The sequence below is a fragment of the Psittacula echo genome (genome assembly GCF_963264785.1).
Source record: "Psittacula echo genome assembly, chromosome: 16".
NCBI lineage: Eukaryota > Metazoa > Chordata > Aves > Psittaciformes > Psittacidae > Psittacula > Psittacula echo.
Window position 1 is genome coordinate 9,432,076 of NC_137752.1, and position 18,350 is coordinate 9,450,425.

Below are 18,350 nucleotides of genomic sequence, written 5' to 3' on the forward strand. Positions count from 1 at the left end.
GACAAGACAGGGTGAGAATCTACCTCCCTCCTCCTGACACTTTGGGAGATAATAACCTTGGCTGTTTGGCAAATGCTGCTTGCTTTTGCAAAGAGCTGTGTGAAATTCTGTGCATCTCAGCCACCTTTCTGCGGTGGAAAATGTAAAAATGCAGTGTCTTTTGACTATTCATCAGCTATTTCTATTGAACAAGTACAGTTTACACCTGAGGCTGACAAATTTTGATGCCAAATTTGCTAGCTTGCTTGAAGCTCCTCTAATTCTACTTCCCTAAAGACCAAAACATGTCTGTATGTTTATGGCATGTTTAGAAAAAGAAGGGAATTTCTGTTTGAAATACATTGTTAAATAGGAGACATTATTTTATTACCATCATCATTGGTATTACTGATGTTTCTAGCGTCTCACTGGGGGCCTTATTTTAAAGTGCATTTACTGCTTTGAAGTACAGTCAAGCACAGAAGAGCTTCTAAACAGCTCCAGGCACAAAGCAGACTGATAGCTACTTTGAGAGGCTGAGATGGATTTTATGAACCTTGCAGCAACCACTGACACTATCTCATATGCCTAAACAAATAGCCTATTGCAATATTCCAGATGGATGCATTTCCAGATGGAAGCTTTCAGGAAGCTCTGTTTTTCCTACGTTTTCAGTGGCATGTCTATTCAGGAAGAAGTTGATCCACATCACCTTCACTGGACATCAATGAGGTCAAGAGCATGCATGAATTAAATCCCACCCACTGAGTGGCAATAACGTATTCTTGCTAACAACCTGGTAACAGCCACATTAAATACATTTTTACAGTGACACTGATGCTGAGTGACAGGCCTGGAGTGTTTGCTGGGAAAAAAATGTACTAACAAAATGGGGAAGATTACTCAGATTGTTCTCCAAAAGCTCTTTTTCAAGATTATCCAACTTCAGCAGGCATGGCACATCCATTTGGTTTAACCAAACTGTGTAGTTGAGCTAAGGAGGTGACTATCTATTTTCATTTGAGCAGTCTGAGACTTGATAGTGTTCATAACTGGACTGGGGGGAATAGACAGCAAATCATCTCCTCTGAGTGACTGGATTCCTGCTCACAGGTTAGAGCAAAGACACTGCAGTGTTCTCAGAATTGGATGTCAGCACTCCCTGCCTGATGAAACACGGGCATGTAGAAGAGGTTGCAGCCATAATAAAAACCACAGAAGTAATTCAGATTTCCCCAGGTCTCAGAAATAAGTTTGACTCACTTTAATCTGGGACACAATAAAGAGGCAGGCAGATTTAATGCATTGGCTTTCTGCAAATCTCTGCTCAATGCTTACTCAAAGAGCTTGTAAAACAGAAGCAGCTTGGGGCAAACCATTATGAAGCACAGTTGGGGATGTAACAAGTAATTTATTTGGAGGCTGATGAGGTGCTGAATGATCATGGCCCAATGCAAGCAATAGAAAACCTAAGCACAAAGAGACGCAGAAAGATTAAAAATTACTTATTTTAATCCATAACTTGTCCCTAAGAAAATCTTGTTCAAAAAGAAGATGTTTTAAAGGCAAACCCTGCAGTCTGTTCTCACAGCACATGGAGTTGCTCTGAAAGGCTCACAAAATGCCTCTTCTCCCAGTCTGTCTTGGAATCCTGAATTCTTAATGGAAAAGGGAAATTCTCAGTGAATGACGGACTTGGGTAATATTGTTTTGCAAACTAATATTTGTGTCTAATACTATTGTTCTTTTCTACTTCAATTCAGAGGAGCTCTGTAAATTTGCTATACTTCTTTTAGTAAGTTTTTGCTTGACTCAGTCTGACCACATCCACTTGTGAAAGATGTTGTGTTAATAAAACTCATGTGCAGGGATACCAAGCTACACACGTATCTAGTCAATCTTAGAAAGCAGCCTCGTTTGGGATGTCAAATTTGAGGTAAGCAAAGCATTCACCAGTCCAGCAATTCCATTTCAGGGCAATCTTGTTTACAAAGGAGCAGTCAGCTCCTCTGGAAATCAAATTTCCAACGAAGAAGGGAGGGCAGCATTCCTTTGAAAAACTTGTATTGGACATGACTTGCTCCAAGATCTAAATTCTTTGGTAGGATTGGGCACAGAAAGCCCAGACCTCAATATCCCCAAAGGGTCACTTCTCAACTGGCTCACAGATCATACCGACAATGTCAATCCCATCTCCTTCTGTCCATCAACTCCTTGATGAAATTTGCTTGGATTTTTTTTTTGTCCAGCATTTGCTATGAAGAACAGAAGATCTAAAATACAAATCTCACAGCCTTCACGTGAAAGGAACTTTGACACCTCAGAAAATGAAAAACTCAAGAAATACTCCAGGCCAGCCTTACCAGAAAGGTCCCAGTAACTTTTTGTGCTGCAAGGGACATGGCAGTACTTTTCATCAGCAGAGCACATAAAAAGAGTAATGGATGTGGCTGAAAATTACGTGCAGTCAGGAATATACAAGACAATTCCACAGTTCCTTGACAAAGGTGAATGTTTTTTCTCATTAGCAAGTACAACAATTCCTTCACCTTCTCTAATCATAATGTCAATAAACAAGTGAGTGCAATTTGCTCATGGGCTGCTAAATGTTCATGTAATTACTCAAGGTTAATCTAGCAGAAGATTAAACTGGCCAAGTCTGTTTCCAGGTCATCTCCTAGAATGTCTCAGGAAAACATTTGCAATACAATTATTCCATAGGCAACAACTATACATGGAAAATTTCTTTCCGCCTTCCAAATCGGAGCTCCCCAGGTTCTGAATAACCTGCATTTTTCTTCCTCTGCTCTCTTCATTTAAAAATGCTCAAAAGAAAAGCTAATCTTCATTTTTAAAAGGCAATGTGGCTCTGTGACTGTTGCTCAAAATCCTCCATGACACTAAATAACGCTCTATGTGCTTCCTTAATGTCCTAAGTAAAGAGCTGCGTTTCAGGGAGGGAGCAGTTAACCTGTGAAGTGAAACTCTCTGGAAATCAAAGTACCCTGAATGAGAGAGGAGGAGGAGAAACACCAAAGGTCTTGAACCAGAAATATCCATGACTCTAGAAATAAGGTTGTAAAGAGTTCACAGACTTCTCAGCTAATTGCGTTAACTGTTGTTTTATAGTAAGAACAAGTTTTAAAACAACTGCCTGAAGACACTGGACTGCCACAAACTGTTCCCATGTGCCCTTGAAAAGAAGTTCCCAAAGAGTCATAAAAAACTTTGGCTTAAGGCCCGAATGAACCCCTAAAGCTGGGAGAATTTTCAAGGGATTCCACAACACAAATATAGGGAATTATTTTTTTGCTTTCCCCCAGCTCTGAGATGATAAAGGGCAGAAACTGAACATTTCACTGAGAAAGGGAGCCACAAATGCTGCACTTCAACTAGGACTGTGCCCGGGGTTCTGCCTCCTCTGCAGCTTATTTCCTAGAAATTGGGATGCGAAGGAACATGTACTTACGAGAAGGCAAATGCCACCAAGGCCCCACTGACCACAATGAAGTCCAGGATATTCCACAGGTCACGGAAGTAGGAGCCAGGGTGGAGTAACAGCCCCAGGTCAATCATCTTCAGGAGAAACAGAAGAAAAGAGTTTTAATAAAACAAGTACCAAATCAACACTACTGAGGAACAGAGGCATGTCCTAGATCAAATGACCCTTCACAAACTCTTCTACAGGGCTTTGCAGCAGCAGGACAACATCTGGATACTTAGTCAAGCTGCTCGTCTAATAGGCACTGAGTGCTCTGTCAAAACCAAAGCTGAAGTCAATAAACTATTACCAAAAGCATGAGAGACAGCAGCCCTAACTGCTACACGGGACTCTCTGAATAGACATACATTGATCTCTGGGAGCAGCAGTCTGTGTGTGAAACATCCAAACAGTCTGATTTCATTCTACCCCAATCCTACCATATTAGTAGGAGTTAACAACTGGCAGAGGATATTGCACTTCTGCACAAGACTGACCCCGTCCTTGCAATGCTGCTAAAAGTCTTCTACAGTTGAGTCTCGAAGTCCATGCTAGGTTTTGTGTCATTTTCTGAGAGCTCTACACTGCCCATGTAAGGTTGTTTTTCTCACAAATCTTCAATTCCTACCACTGAACAAAAGAAATCTGTTTTTTATTCTGCCTCTCTTTTGCACCTTGCTCTGACAGTAAAAACGAACTCCATCATTACCCCAAGAATAAATCCTTACTTTATTAGTATTGTGCTTTCTGGAAAGTTACTGCCCCATGGTCTTAGCAAAACCAAACACCCTACTGAGTAAAAAGATAAATCCTCAACTTTTGGAGACGTGACAGACCAAGAATCAGTTGCTATTAATATTCCTGGTCATCAAAGGAAAAAGGAAGAATCAGACATGTCTCAGTGAAGTCTATCAGCTCTTGTGTCCTTAGCCACGCACAGACGCTTCTGCATCAGACACATTTCTTATCCTCTCACACAACCACCTACTAAAGATATACTTATTTTCCTTTATAAAATGGGAGATTAAAGAAACCAGGAGAGCCACTTCAAAAAGGCATCTGTTGTGCGTTGCCTAACCCAGGAACAGCGTTTGGAAGTAAGGCTTTCCATCACCACCACTTCTCCAGGCATCTCAGGAATCTTTGTAGTGCTTCACCCTCTTTCTCCAGCTTCACAGAAGCACATGTGTAAATCTGAAAGGGGAGGTGAACCTTTCTGCTTGGAAACCTTCTTACCTTGATCACCATCTCAAAGGTAAAAACACCCGTAAATATATAATCCAAGTATTTCAGAGCCTAAATGGGAAAAAGAAACTCATATTAGAGGAAACTACACACCGAAATAAGCTGCACATGAGCAAAGAGTCTGTTCTAGCAACAGTCTATTTGCTTTAGTAGGTAAATATCTCATGGGAGGCTTTCAAACAGTTTAGGCACAAACTTGCATCAGCTGATTTAAACAGCAACATGTTTTCCAGTCCTTGCCAGACTGCAGTGTGCATGCCCATGGGTTGCTTCAGTTCACCTGCACATATGGCAGCTTTAATAAGTCAAAACTGGATATTTCAAATAGAAATATTTCAATATCCTTTCTAAAACAGCTTATTCACCAGCATCTGTGTAGCAGCCTGGTTTTCCCTTCTGCTGTAGCTTATGATAGTGCTATTAAAGACCTTGGGAGAGTAAGAGAGTGCTAAAATCTTTTTGCAAAACTCATTCCCCAGTTATTAAGGATGAGGGACAGAGACTGCCCGTAGCTACCTCAGCTCATTATTGATAAAGGAATTTGTGGATCCTCCTCTGAAAAAAGCTAAGACTGACCAGATACAGAAGCAGGAGGCCAGACCCGGCAATTCCTGCTCTGACCTGGTCTGCCAGCCTGTGCTTTGAACAATTCAGTTCCTTAATCTGTTGCAGGGGTGGATGAACACAGGCTTCTCAGCACATATCCTGGTAAACGCTATACCAGTCCTTTCAAACACCCAGACATCTCCTAAATTTCATATGGATGGGATGCACCTATTCGCAGTCAGATTCATATCATTATACATAGTGAATGGATAATAGGTCAATATAAACATCACATGATACTGCAACTATCTACACTGAAGAGCCTCAAATCAGTCAACTGCATCTTGCAATTTCTATCATCTTCAGTTCTGTAGACTGTCAGTTGTCCATGCAACTGTAACTAGCTCTGTGAATGTGCTTGAAAGACAAACACCCAGCTGTCTGCCTTATGAACGCCCCTGGGCAGGAAGCTCTCATGTTCAAGGTGGCATACTCCTACTTCCCTGCCCATGGCAGGGGGGGTTGGAACTAGATGATCTTAAGGTCCTTTTCAACCCTAACTATGCTATGATTCTATGATTCTACTTTTGCTTGTAACAGCACCCATTTATGAAAACGCCAAGTTTGGTTTGATATCCATAGACAAGTAGATTTGCTACTAATTCTAAGATACTGCTGCCATGCTCCACCAAGATAAAAAGCCGTATCTAGCTTTACTTCCTCGGGCTCCGCTCTGGCAGGAGAAGGGGATAGTAGGACAGTGTCAGCCCCGGCTTGTGACTAGGAGCCTTTCCCATTGCTGAATGGTGTGTAAGCTTTGCAGGCATCTTCCCTGTAAGTCACATCAGCCACAAAACCAGTGATTACCAAGTTCTCATTTGGTTGAAGCAGTAGAAAAGGGTGGGAATTGTGAGCATTTTGATAGTGAAGCAAGCTAATTTGAGTATGCAGAGCTCCAGTTCTGCACTTGCCAGTGCTCCATGTTACCCTTTAGGGATGGGAATGGACATGCCCTGCGCACAACTGCTGGAAGAAGCGGAACAACTTTATTCTGGCCATGTTGCTTGGTACTCACATCATTCCTTGGTGACTCGGCTTGAACAGGGTCTTCTGCAGCCAGGGCAATGCTGCTGAGGGCTATAACTATGAGGATGACCATCTCGAAATAGCGCAGGTTGACGATGTAGTGGAAAAGGCGCCGAATCCTGCAAATGACAGAAGTACATAGGAAGACTATTGCAGGTCCTGGAAGTCAAGTGCAGTGCTATGAAAGGCTGGCAGAAGGACAACATTCATCAGGAATATCACCTAATATCAACATAATGAAGCTAAAAAGTCTTCATAGAAATCACAGCATGGTTTGGGTTGGAAGGTACCTTAAAGCTCATCCAGTTTCAATTCCTATTACAATAATGGTAAGAAAAGAGAAAATAGGATCAATGGCTTTAAACTTCAATTTGCAGCTGATCTGTGGTGAGATTTCAAGTAAGACATTTAACATCGCTGCACTGCTCTATGCCCACTCTGCAAAGCAACGACATTTATCTAATTTCTATCTGTCTATCTATCATCATAAGAGCATTGAGAGCTTTCAAGCGTTCAGACTCAGTTCTACAAATTATGTTCATATATCCCCACTCCTTTTCACTTTGAACTCACAGGCTAAAGTCCTGTGAGTTCAAAACTAGGTTTGAAATCCTTTTAATACCAATAAATCCCTTTAAAATTGAGATATACATTACACACTTTGGGACTCTTAGCTGAAACTGGCTTTGTGGCTATGAGTATTACTTCTACCAATCACTCTCTTGCCAATTACCTCTGCCTGCACTTTATTCTAAGATAAATATGCCTTATAAGCTGCATAAATACTTTACGGTAATATATTCGATTGCTTTAACCTAATACTTTTCCCCAAAACAAATTGTGTCCAAGAAAAATGACAAATGCTTCAATTTCCAAGAAATGCAAAACTCCTCACAGACTTCAGCTAATAACTCTTTCTGACCACTACTCACCAACACTTAGCAGCACAGAGAACTCAGCAACGTATTTGCCAGCTGAATAAAGGACTGAACGTTCTGACCAAGAATGAAATTACAGGTACAACTCACCAGCAACCTTGTTATCAGAGAACGTAATTCAGTTCCTACATCACATTTTCTCCAAGCAAATATCTGAACAGTTAGAACTAATTTTTCACATTTACTGATGCAGTCTTTTTCTCTGAATTGCTAATGGATTCAGAAGGAAAAAGAGTTACGAATACCAAGGAAACAGATTAGATACAAAACTAGATGAAGAAAAGTGCTTTTGTGGATCCCTGAATTCTGGCCATCAATCTGACAGGAGAAGATTATCATCTACATGCTCCACAAACCCATAGACATGAAAGCCAACATTTTCAATAACATTTGTAACTGTAATTCGTGCATCAAACTCAATTCATCGAAGGAATTACAAGTCCCTATTTTTAGATTTTCATTGTTCATAACCAGCAGTGAGATGCAGGAGCATTTGTAAAGTGCCAGTGGTGCTTGAGAAATCATTCTACATGCATGGCCATGGCACTTGAAAAGTAGCACACTGCATTTATGCTTCTCACAACAGTTTTGCCCACTGGCAGCACCCAAGTCACGCATACCAAGCAGGGCTTGGAAGGGATGGGGGATAGCAGTAGCTGTGGTGGAAACCTGCATGCTCCAGAAAGCAGAAAGCTAACTTCTCTCTTGAGAAGTTAACACCAACTAAAACACCTAAGAGAATCCAGCTGTATCTGCATCTTGCCCAGAGGAAGAAAACCAAGCTGCTGATATTCCTGAAGCTTGGTCTTTGTCTTGTTTTTTCTCCATGGTCCCGTGTAATACGTCTCTCCCAGCGAACTTTGTGTTTTCACTGCAAGACAGGGAACTATATTGCAGTGCAGGTTTTGGGGAGAAAACTGGAGAAAACTGCAAGGTGACTGAAATAGCATACCAGCTCCTGGACTGTGAGATTCAGAAGGTCATAACTGAAGGGGCAGGTGGGAGAAAACAAGCAAGTAATGAAACTAAAGTCTTCATGGAAATCCCAGCCTGGTTTGTGTTGAAAGGGACCTTAAAGCTCCTCCAGCTCCAACCCCTGCCCCGGGCAGGGACACCTTCCACTAGAGCAGCTTGCTCCAAGCGCCTGTGTCCAACCTGGCCTTGAGCACTGCCAGGGATGGGGCAGCCACAGCTTCTCTGCTCTTGCTGCTTCTCCGTCCACTCCTCAGCTCAGACCCTTATGGGCTTGGGATTACCAAGCTTTCCACTCCACAATGCTGCCTTCAGCCGACATTTTACAGCTAATGCTCATTTTTGGTGGTCACTCCACAACAGAAAGACTTGTGCTACCAAGTATTAGGGAAATACAGTTTCCTTATCCAACGAGACAAGGGCCAAGCTCCATAATTCAAATTTGACCCAGTAAGTATAATTATATTATGAGCGCACCTAATCTAATGCTCTGCCTTCCCCTTGGCTGCCTTTTACAGGAATTCCATGGATATGTTGCTTTACTGGAAACAGTACAATGCTACCGCAAGTATCCCAAGGTCTACCTGGAGAAGTCAAAGGGAAAACATGAGTGTTTCTTGTGGATTTGAGACTGAAAGGACACGTACTGAGTCTTTAATTAATTTCCTTTGGAAACAGGATTGGATTAGCAGTAGTTTGGGGTCATTCTCCCTCTCTAACACCTGGCATTGAGAGATAGCCTCTAATTTCTCCCACTGAATTCCTCCTGTGCTCACAGCTGTATCATCTTGGAGGGCTGTAGCCTGAACTATGTAGCTGGCACTTGTTTCTAAAGAAAGTATTCAGCCTGCCCACTGTCCAGGGGTGCTGGACTGTAGATTCCAGCAGAGAAGCATTTCAGATGTCAAAGATGAGTACCTAGAGCAGCCTGTTCGGTTCCACCAGCTGCACAGGCAGTCGGGATGTCACAGTCCTGAAGAGCAGGAGGTGAAGGAGCACTCATTGTTCTCTTGAACCAAGGTGCTAAAGGAAGGGCCTGAGTTCCCTTTAGGCGCCTGAGCATGCAAAGTACAACCTGAGACACCAACATCAAGGATCTGCAGCAAGTCTACTTGAGGCGGAGAAAGACAATCATGTCTGCTACTAGCAGATCTCTGGGTTGGCAGAAGTTTCAAAGCCTGCCATTGCCCCAAGTTACTGCTTAAAATGACTCACAGGCCTTCATGCTACAACTATTACAACTCCTGCTGCTCTTGTCTAGTCCTGCAGCCTTCGGAGTGACATACTCTGTATTTACAGGCTTTGAGTACAAAGCTCCCCATGAGGTACAAATGCCTGAAGCGGAAGAAATGCTGTAATCCCAACAGATCCCATGAGCGGTACTCTCAGCCTTGGCAAATGAAAAACATTCATGTTTTCCCGGAAGCTGAAGGTTTTCAGAGATGTGAGGGTCCTAGTACAGTAAAAGCACAGATTTCAGCTGAGGAACCTGCAGGAATCTGCTGACATCAAAAAAGGCCCCCAACCTGCGTCTCCTGGTAATGTTTCTCCAAGTGATAGTCGATGCTTCCACCTTTTATAGTGATACAACTGAGCAAATAACAGCCCATCCTACCGTCAGCAAGGCAGTTAGGAAGCGTCTGCCTAAAGCAGCATCTTTTCCTTGTCCTACAAATTTATTTCCCCAGAAAATCCCAGCTGAAAGACAGCAACTGGTCTGCAACCTCCATAAGCTTTTATGTCATTTCCCAACGTGTTTGACTGGCAGAGATGAGGATCAAGCTGATGTTATTGCTCTGAATGCCCATACCTGAAGTACCCATAACCCATAAGTTGTATTACAGAGTCAGAGTACTTACGGATTTGTAGGACTTAGGATAAACATGGAACTATAAGGCAAGATTGGTTTAGGCCCATTTTTTGTCAAGTCATCGACGTCTTTCTTCTCCTCTGTTTTACTTTCAAATTCAACGTTGTTCACTGAAATATGAATTTAAGGAAACAGAAACCAGAGAGTTAAAAACGTATCTTCACACAGCAGGCTGCCTGCAACAGCTGGATATGCAAACAGTGCAGCTGGGAAAGCAAACAGCCTTTGAAGACGTTGATTAAATGCGATGAACAATCATTTGATTATTATCACCGCTATTTACTACGCTATGATATACACTGCAATTATCCTTCTTAACTGCTGCACTGATGAGCAATAGATCAGAAATGGCCAGGAAATGAAGATGCCCAGTGCTGACAAACAAAGAAACCTTATACTTATTTCTACAAGAGCTGCCAAACTGGGGGTGGAAATCCCATTCCAAATATCATAAATTATTAGGGAGAGAGAAGCAGCTAGGGATCCTTGGAAAGAAAAAAGACAGTGAGTTTAACTAACACCATAATCCCATATCTTCTCCCATAGATCAGCATTCATAAGCATATTGGCTTTTGAATGTGCAGAAGAGCAAATTCTTAGATCAGCTTCAATAATTTTGGGGTTAAATGCTGAACTTCTCAGCATTAGGAAGAGACTTGGAAGGGGTTTCTTGGAAACCTTAGCCCTGCGCCTGCATAGTGCACCCCAGTTTTGGCACAGCTCCCCATGTATAAATGTGTCAAGCTCCATCTCGCGTCAGGTTTTTCATTACATGAACCTCTTCTAGATGTTAGATCTGAATCTCACTCCCAAAGGTTAAAAATGCATTCTTCAATTTCCATCATAAGTTTACTTGCTGCGGGTTTATAGGATAATTTGCGTAATTTTAAATGTATGAACTGGAAAACATTTTATGCTGCAAATTCTCTTGTTAGACAGATATTGACTTGTCTATTCATTCACAGGACTTGGAATCCAAAAGCCTCCACCCACTTATAATGTGTTACGTGCAGGGTTTTATTACTTTTTGTTTTATTTTGCAACAAAACAACACTTCATTGTGTGTGAGTGACATGTTCAATAAACTCCTTATTGCATCTGAAACCAGATACCAAGGAAATGGCCAAGAAGGAGAGAGGCTGATAAATCATGATTGACAGACACTCAGTATTGTAATATAGTAAAATTATCACTTAAGAAAAAGAAGAAATTAGGATGGGGGAGTGGGGGGAGACCAGTCTTGTGTGGCTAACAACACTGTTAGAAAGCACATAGAGAAGCCACCAGCTTTTGGCTGTGCCTCTTGGAAAGCAGTGTCCTGACAGCCTGAAATCTAATGTGGACCTCTTGGATCTCACACTGCAATCCTCCATGGCACCCCAAGGTCTCAAGAGTTCCCAGGCTGGTTCTACACTGCCAGGGATGAGCCACAACCTGGTCAGAATGAGCTGGTGGCCGGGTGTTTGTAGTGCAGATCATAGGCACAGTGGTCTTGGATCCTCTGTAAAACAGGGTAGATCCACACTGATAGACCCAATGCACGGAGCTCTGGAGAAGGACAGATGAGGATGGCTCTGCTGAGACACAGAGGACTGCAAGAAGCTCTAAAATTGCTCAGCCTGCAGGAACCCAAAGCAGCAGGGTCACCCAATGGATGCTGTGTAGCTGTGCTGCCACAAAAGACCTGCTGCTCCGCAGTGGGCTCGGCCAATACACCAAGAAGTGTGAATTTGGTCTGTGGGCTTGAATGCAATGCCACTGCTTTCCATGCACTTGTCTGAGGGATCTGTGGCCCACCAGGCCTCTGGGGCACCAGAGGAACCATAAAACAGCATTGCTGGAGTCAGAGCTTGCGGCATGGCAGCAGAGGAAGGCAATAAAGCAGAGGACTTGCCCATGTGCTCACAAAGTCTGCTGCAGAAGTTGCTTGTTTTGCTGCACAGCTCTCAGTTACTATGTTCTATTGTCTTTCTTGCTCCTTCTCTTATGTAAAGATACATGGATGTGCTCTGGGTGAGCCACCTCCAGGGAACCTGATGTGGTCTTTTCCAGAACCACCAGGTGACCCAGGAACCCCTTTTGGGGGCTTCCAGGAACCCCTTTTGGGTTCCTGCAGGCTGCATGAATTGTAGAGCCTGTATCAGCAACTTCTCCTATGCACCTATTGCAAGGATGGCCAGGAGATCCCCATCACCCATCGTGTGCTGATAGCTCCTTGGAAAGTCACCTCTTTCCTGGTGTCGTGGTTTAAGCCCAGGCCATAAATCAGAACCACGAAGTCCACTTTTCCCCCCCCACCTTTCTTCCCTCCGCTCCTGGAGGGACGGGGAGGAGAATCAAAAGAATGCAACTCCCACGGGTTGAGATAAGAACAGTTTAATAACTAAGGTATAACACAAATCACTACTGCTACCACTAATAGTAATAATGATAAAGGAAATAACAAGAAAGAGAATACAACCGCTCACCAACCGGTACCTCGCCCTCACCCTGCCATGATCCAGCCCTTCCGGGAACTCTCAGTTCTACCTCCTGGGCATGACGTGCTGTGGTATGGAATACCTCTTTGGCTAGTTTGGGTCAGGTGTCCTGTCCCTGCTTCCTCCTGGCTTCTCCTCCTCCCTGGCAGAGCATGAGACTCACAAAGTTCTTGGTCAGGGTAAACATTCTGACCCACAACTGAAAACATCGGCTTTATCAGTATTATTCCCAGGTCGAAAGTCAAAACACAGCACTGCACCAGTAGAAAAAATGACTGCTACTGCTAAACCAGGACACCTGGCAACTTCTTAGCAAAAAGCAGGGGGACAAAGGCACTCACTTGGTATGACAGTGGTTTCCCCCGGCGGGGCAGTGATGGTGACAGGGATGTTCACAGTGGTGGTTTTGTCCAGTGGTGGCTGAATCATCCGTGTCACGTTCTTCTGGTTGTCAGCATCTTCTGGCTGCTCTGGCACCTTCTGCAGGTAGGTGCTGGGAAGGGTGTGCACAGGGACACTCACACTTCCACTAGCCTCAATCTCACACTTGTTCTCCCTAAGGTAGAAAAGCAGGTTTTATTGGATATGGCCCACGAAGGAACCAGAAAACTTACGTGCCCTGGTGCTGTACCTCTTGCTAGGTTGTATAGACTATTTTCTCCATGGAAGCCCTCTGCAGGAAAGTCACAGGCTGCAGGACAACCTAGTGATAGCACAGGATGTGACCTGCTCCTCTGAGCCAACATTAAGAGGAACCATGCCACTGAGCATCACTTTATTCAGTTTAATGAGACTCAGAACCGAGGTTCATAAGGAAGCACCAGACAGCACTTGCATGTAACAATGACATTAGCTTTTCAGCATCAGCTGGCTTCTGAATGAATTCTGACATTCTGCTGCTTAATGTTCTCCTGAGACCTTATTTTAAATATGGTGACTCTCTTTCCCAGTCCTAAACCCCTCTGTAACGTTGCTTTATGCAGCTGAACAACTTCTGCATTCCTCTGCAGCAGTAGCTCTATTTCAGTGAGGAGGAAAGTGAGCTTGTGCACATGATCAAACTAAACAGCATGCAAAGTGTTTTGAAATCCATCTGAAAGGAGGATGATATAGACAGGGAAATTATTATCTCAGTGCCACTCACAGCTCTCCACGGTGACATGAACACTATTCTAAAGGATCCCAGTGAAATTTCTTTTCCACCAGACTAATAAAGCTGAAAAGGCAATCTATCTTTCTTTATTAACTACTTTAAATGCTTCACGAGTACAATTTTTCTCACTTGACTTACATAAGAATTAAACCAAATGGGGTACATCGGTGTTCTTAATGAAAGAAGCCATGTGCTGTAACAATTGGTGATGCAGCTGACAAGCTCATCATAAAATAGTAAAAAGAGAAGCAAAGGACTATAAGCAAGACTGGATGCGATTTTAAATATCTGTCCTACAGAAACTTCCTTGAAATTCTCTGCTCCGTGTTATGTGTCCTAGAGGGTCTGATGGTATTTACATCAAAGATATTCCTTTACATAAACCTGAGCTATTCTATGGTCCATCATGGACCGAAAACACCTTTGGGAGCCTCTGGCATTACTGATTGAAGCAAAGCAGATCTGCAGGTTGTGGTGGTAGCTGGTGTGGGTGCGAGAACTGCATGTAACACCGTGGGAAGGGAAATAAGTAATACCCTGAATCGTGTCTGTGGTCTCGTGGCCCCTGAGCTGTCCCAGGGATGAGTCCAACCGTGCAGCACTCACTTACTTGGGCTGATGATTCCGGTGCTCCTTCTCGCCAGCCTCCCCATCCTTCTCCCCGTTCTCCTTCTCCACCGAATCGTAGGTTGACAGCGCCCTGTTCCTGAACCGGTGCCGTCTGTGAGGCTCTTCTCCGTTCTCACCCTTGGACCCGGGCTCCCCTTCCCGGTTCCCAGACCTCGACCCTCCCCGGTGTCGGGAGCGCCGCTCGCTCCTGGCCCCGTTGATTGTCCCATTGCCTTCCTTGCCTTGCCGATCAGCAGAGTGCCGGTGAGGCCGGTGCCTGCGGTGCTCCTTCTCACCACCTTCATCCACTGAACCCCGGCGATGGTGCCTCTTTCCCCCTTCCTGACCCCTGTTCCGATCACTTTTCCCTTCCTTACTTCCCCCTTCCACCTCCTTGCTGCGGCTCCGGTGCTGCCTGTGCCGCTCCTCCTTATTGTTGACACCAGGTTCCCCATTCTCTTCCTTGGTCACATCACCTTTCTCTTGCTCTCCCAGTTTGTCCCTATCCCGATGCCGATGGTGCTTCCGTGGAGCTTCTGCCCCATCACCGGAGCTGACTTTAGTCTGCTCCACCTCCTGCGCATCCACAGGACTCAGCTTGCTGATGTTGTTCCTCCCTTCGCTCCTCGGCTCTACCACCAGTGGTCGATCCAAATGAGTCTTCATGTCCGGCCTGATGTGAAGGGTGGTGGCATAACGCACCCGCTCCTCTGGATCCAGCTCATTGTACAGCGCCTCGCAGCTGGCTCGGAAATTGTGCATCCGGATCTGGCTGGTCCTCTGCTCCCAAACAGACTTGGATTTGGAGGAGTTCTGCTGCTTGCTGAGGAGGGGAGGAAGGTGGAAAGTTAGTATCCAGGTTTGAACTGATTCCCTAAAAAGAACCAAAAATACAAGAGGAATTTTTCAGCTGAGACGGGGAATTAGAGGGTTGAGCCAAAGAAATTATAGGAATGGAGAGAAAATGGCTGGCGGAGAACATGAGCAGGGAAAGCCAGCAGGATCATCAGTGTTAGTTTGCCCCCACACGCGTTAGGCATTATGGAACCAGCCCTCTGGAAAGGAGTTATCTTGGCTTCTAAAACAAGGCCATCCCCTTTGGAAGCATCAGGTACAGCCTAGAGGGTTAAAGTCTCTGCACACGTCATAGAGCACAGCCAGCGCTTTGAAACAGCCTACAAGGCTTCCCACAATTAACAGCACCTCTGTCCCCACCTGGAAACATCTGGATGAGCAAATCAGCAGTGAAGAAGAGAAATTAGATTGGCAAGAAGAGCAAGGAGCAATGAAATCTGTCCCTGAGCATCAAAGCCTGAGCTGTTCTGTGTATTGCGAAAAGATCCCAGAGACGGGGAGAGTCGCACATAGGTGCGGATATGATGAGAGCACCTTTATCCCATGGAGAGACTAGCTCTTTTTTACGTCTATCACCTGTTATGCTGAAGGTATCTCTATTGGCATTGCCTTAATGCTTTAATTCCTCAACACGGCTCTTGGTTTCTGACCACCACATGCAAGTAGGTCACCTCCCTAAGATGACACAGGCAGGGAAGGCTGTTTTGCTTTCCTCCTAAAGACTGCAAGTCAAATTCTGCTTTTGCATAAACCCAAAGTAAACCCGTTGGCTTCCAGGGTGGAGTTGTGCATTTAGCTGGATGGAGTTCCAGAAACCATTTTCTTCCTTAATGAAACTTCCTCTAACAAAGACAGGAAAATCATTCTCCTTCCACCAGCCTGCTCTGTTGTCTCCCTTTGTCACACATGAGTCTGAGCTCTGCAGCCGGAGGGGCCGCGTGGGACTCCAGCACTTAACACACACCCCACAGGGGAGGCAGATGCATTTTCCTGACGCACTTTGTGGGCTCCCCTGACAATAGGAGAAAGCAGCTCCTGTGCGTGTATGTGCTGATTTGGACTGTCAGGGTCTGTCACTGTGCACAGACCCTGGGGGAAGCAGCACTCATGTAGCCCAGTGGGAGCTGTCAGAAAGGCTTCACATCTCAGAGCTCTGCTGGGGGATCACTTCTTTACCAAAGGTGCTGCTGCCTGGCTCTGCTAAAGAGGCAAAAACCTACGTAACCGCTCTGTGCAGACAGGAAGGGCACCCAGGCAGGCGTGAAGGCATCTGATTTAAACCGGAAATCACAGAGCTAACCGCCAAACCCACAAATCTACATTCCCCATTCTCAAGAGGCACATTCTGGACTAATTTACCAGCAGCTGAGTGCCCCATTTACACCACAGCATAAGAACTGGTGTCAAAAATCACAGTTCTAAATGTAAATTATACCAGAAGGTACTGAGGACATAGCTTAGAGCCCCACACACTGAGTATCACACATCAAAGGGAGAACAAGCCCATCATTAGGGAAGAGCACTGCCCAAGCTGTCCTGGTGACCCCTGACACAAAACTGAGCAGCCTCATCATAGCAGGCAATAACCTGCCATTTCTTTTTGGTTCTACATTATGAAAGAATATCATGTTATCATTCAGCAGCAGATTTACTTGGGTTTAGAAGGAACTAATGAGCAAACATGAAAAGCCTCTGACTGCCCAGACCTGCTGCCCCGTGCAAGCATTACCCATGAGGAGCTGTATTTGCAGCCCTTCATGGTCAGCACAGATGGGCACAGAGAGTTGAAGCTGCCTTAGACAGGCACCCTGGAATGCCCTGTACATCCTTCAAGATGGGTGGGTGCCTTGCTCTGCACTGCTCCAGATCAAGCATTGTTTAAACAAACTGGGCTGAAAAATTAACCTCTTTAGCATACAGGCTCAGGGAAACAAGACAGCTTAGGGACAGGTATGTGCATGCCCAAGTGTTGCCTTGGTACAAGCCACCAGATGCATTTTGCTCTTAGAGGATATTTCTCACTTCATAAAGAAAGTCCTTAGGGTGGGGCCTGGCTTCTGGTTTGTGCTTTGAACAGCCAGAGTGAGCTGTTAACACTGAATCAATACCTAGGAATAACAAGATAGAGCTGAGAAACTGCCCTTCTGACTGAAGCCTTCAGTTGATCTGCAAACCAAGAGAACAGCACAACCTCCTGCTCCCCATTCCCTGTGCTCTATTTCCATGGGAGGGTCACCACGCAGGGGTGGGATGCAAAGTCCCAGCCTCTCTGCAGAGAGTCCAAAGTAAAACACACAATAACCCACCAGACAACTTTCCCGGATGCAGTCCCTCCATAAGTGCCTGCACTGAGCCCATCAAAGCCAAGGTATAAAAGAAAATCTCCTAAATTGGCCTGGATGTGGTGAGGAGGAAGGTTGAGGATGCAAGGCTGGTACTCATCGCAGTGCGGAGGAGACACTCAGAAGCTGCTAGCTCTGACACAAGATGTATCATTTCAGGATGGGTTTTAGTTGTGTTTCAGTTGTGCCAAGAACATAAAACAGCCTTTAAATTATATCTGAGGTGCTAAAGCTTCCACTCTACCTCGCTCATAGCGAACTGAAAGGTGCTGACAGGTACATACACCACTGAGAAACTGAAGCAATCAAGTAATGCTCCTATTAGCAAAACCTATTTTGCCAAAATCCCTTCCTTAAAACAGACACTGACATCATAGACTCGAATTTCTCAGCATCTAGAAATGAGGTGCATCCTTAACATTGACACAAATAGCAGAGGTGACTGCCAAAAGACTACAACACATAGCCACCCACTGCTTTGGCTACTGACAAGCTGAAGAGCAGGAAGTTCAGAAGTAATGCCTTCATCCTTTCTGCTTTCTATGTGAAAAGACACCGAAAAAAGAAGTAAATCAGAAAATATCTGAAGCACAGTAAAAACACTATCAGGAGAATGTGCAGCCTGCCTGCAAGCTCATCCTATTCAAACCAGTCAAGATCATCAGGAGCAAATGACATTGCACATAAAGTCTGCTGCAGGAGATGGAAGTAAAGCAATGGGGCAGGTTGGTCCCTCTGGGGACAGTGTTTCAGGGTTTTGGGAGCCAAAGCAGCAGCAAATGGAAGGAATGTGC

General features: G+C 44.6%; 1 protein-coding gene across 1 annotated transcript in view; it reads right to left on the reverse strand.

Annotated features, from left to right (window-relative positions):
• Positions 1-18,350, reverse strand: part of LOC308227697 (voltage-dependent N-type calcium channel subunit alpha-1B-like) — a gene marked incomplete at both ends in the record, with an annotated part of 292,188 nt that overhangs the window by 59,882 nt on the left and 213,956 nt on the right. Inside the window, 6 exons of the mRNA XM_080630487.1 lie at positions 3,449-3,555; positions 4,697-4,756; positions 6,327-6,456; positions 10,107-10,227; positions 12,939-13,153; positions 14,361-15,182. Of these exons, the coding sequence (XP_080486613.1) occupies positions 3,449-3,555; positions 4,697-4,756; positions 6,327-6,456; positions 10,107-10,227; positions 12,939-13,153; positions 14,361-15,182 (1,455 nt within the window). The remainder of the gene's footprint in view (positions 1-3,448; positions 3,556-4,696; positions 4,757-6,326; positions 6,457-10,106; positions 10,228-12,938; positions 13,154-14,360; positions 15,183-18,350) is intronic.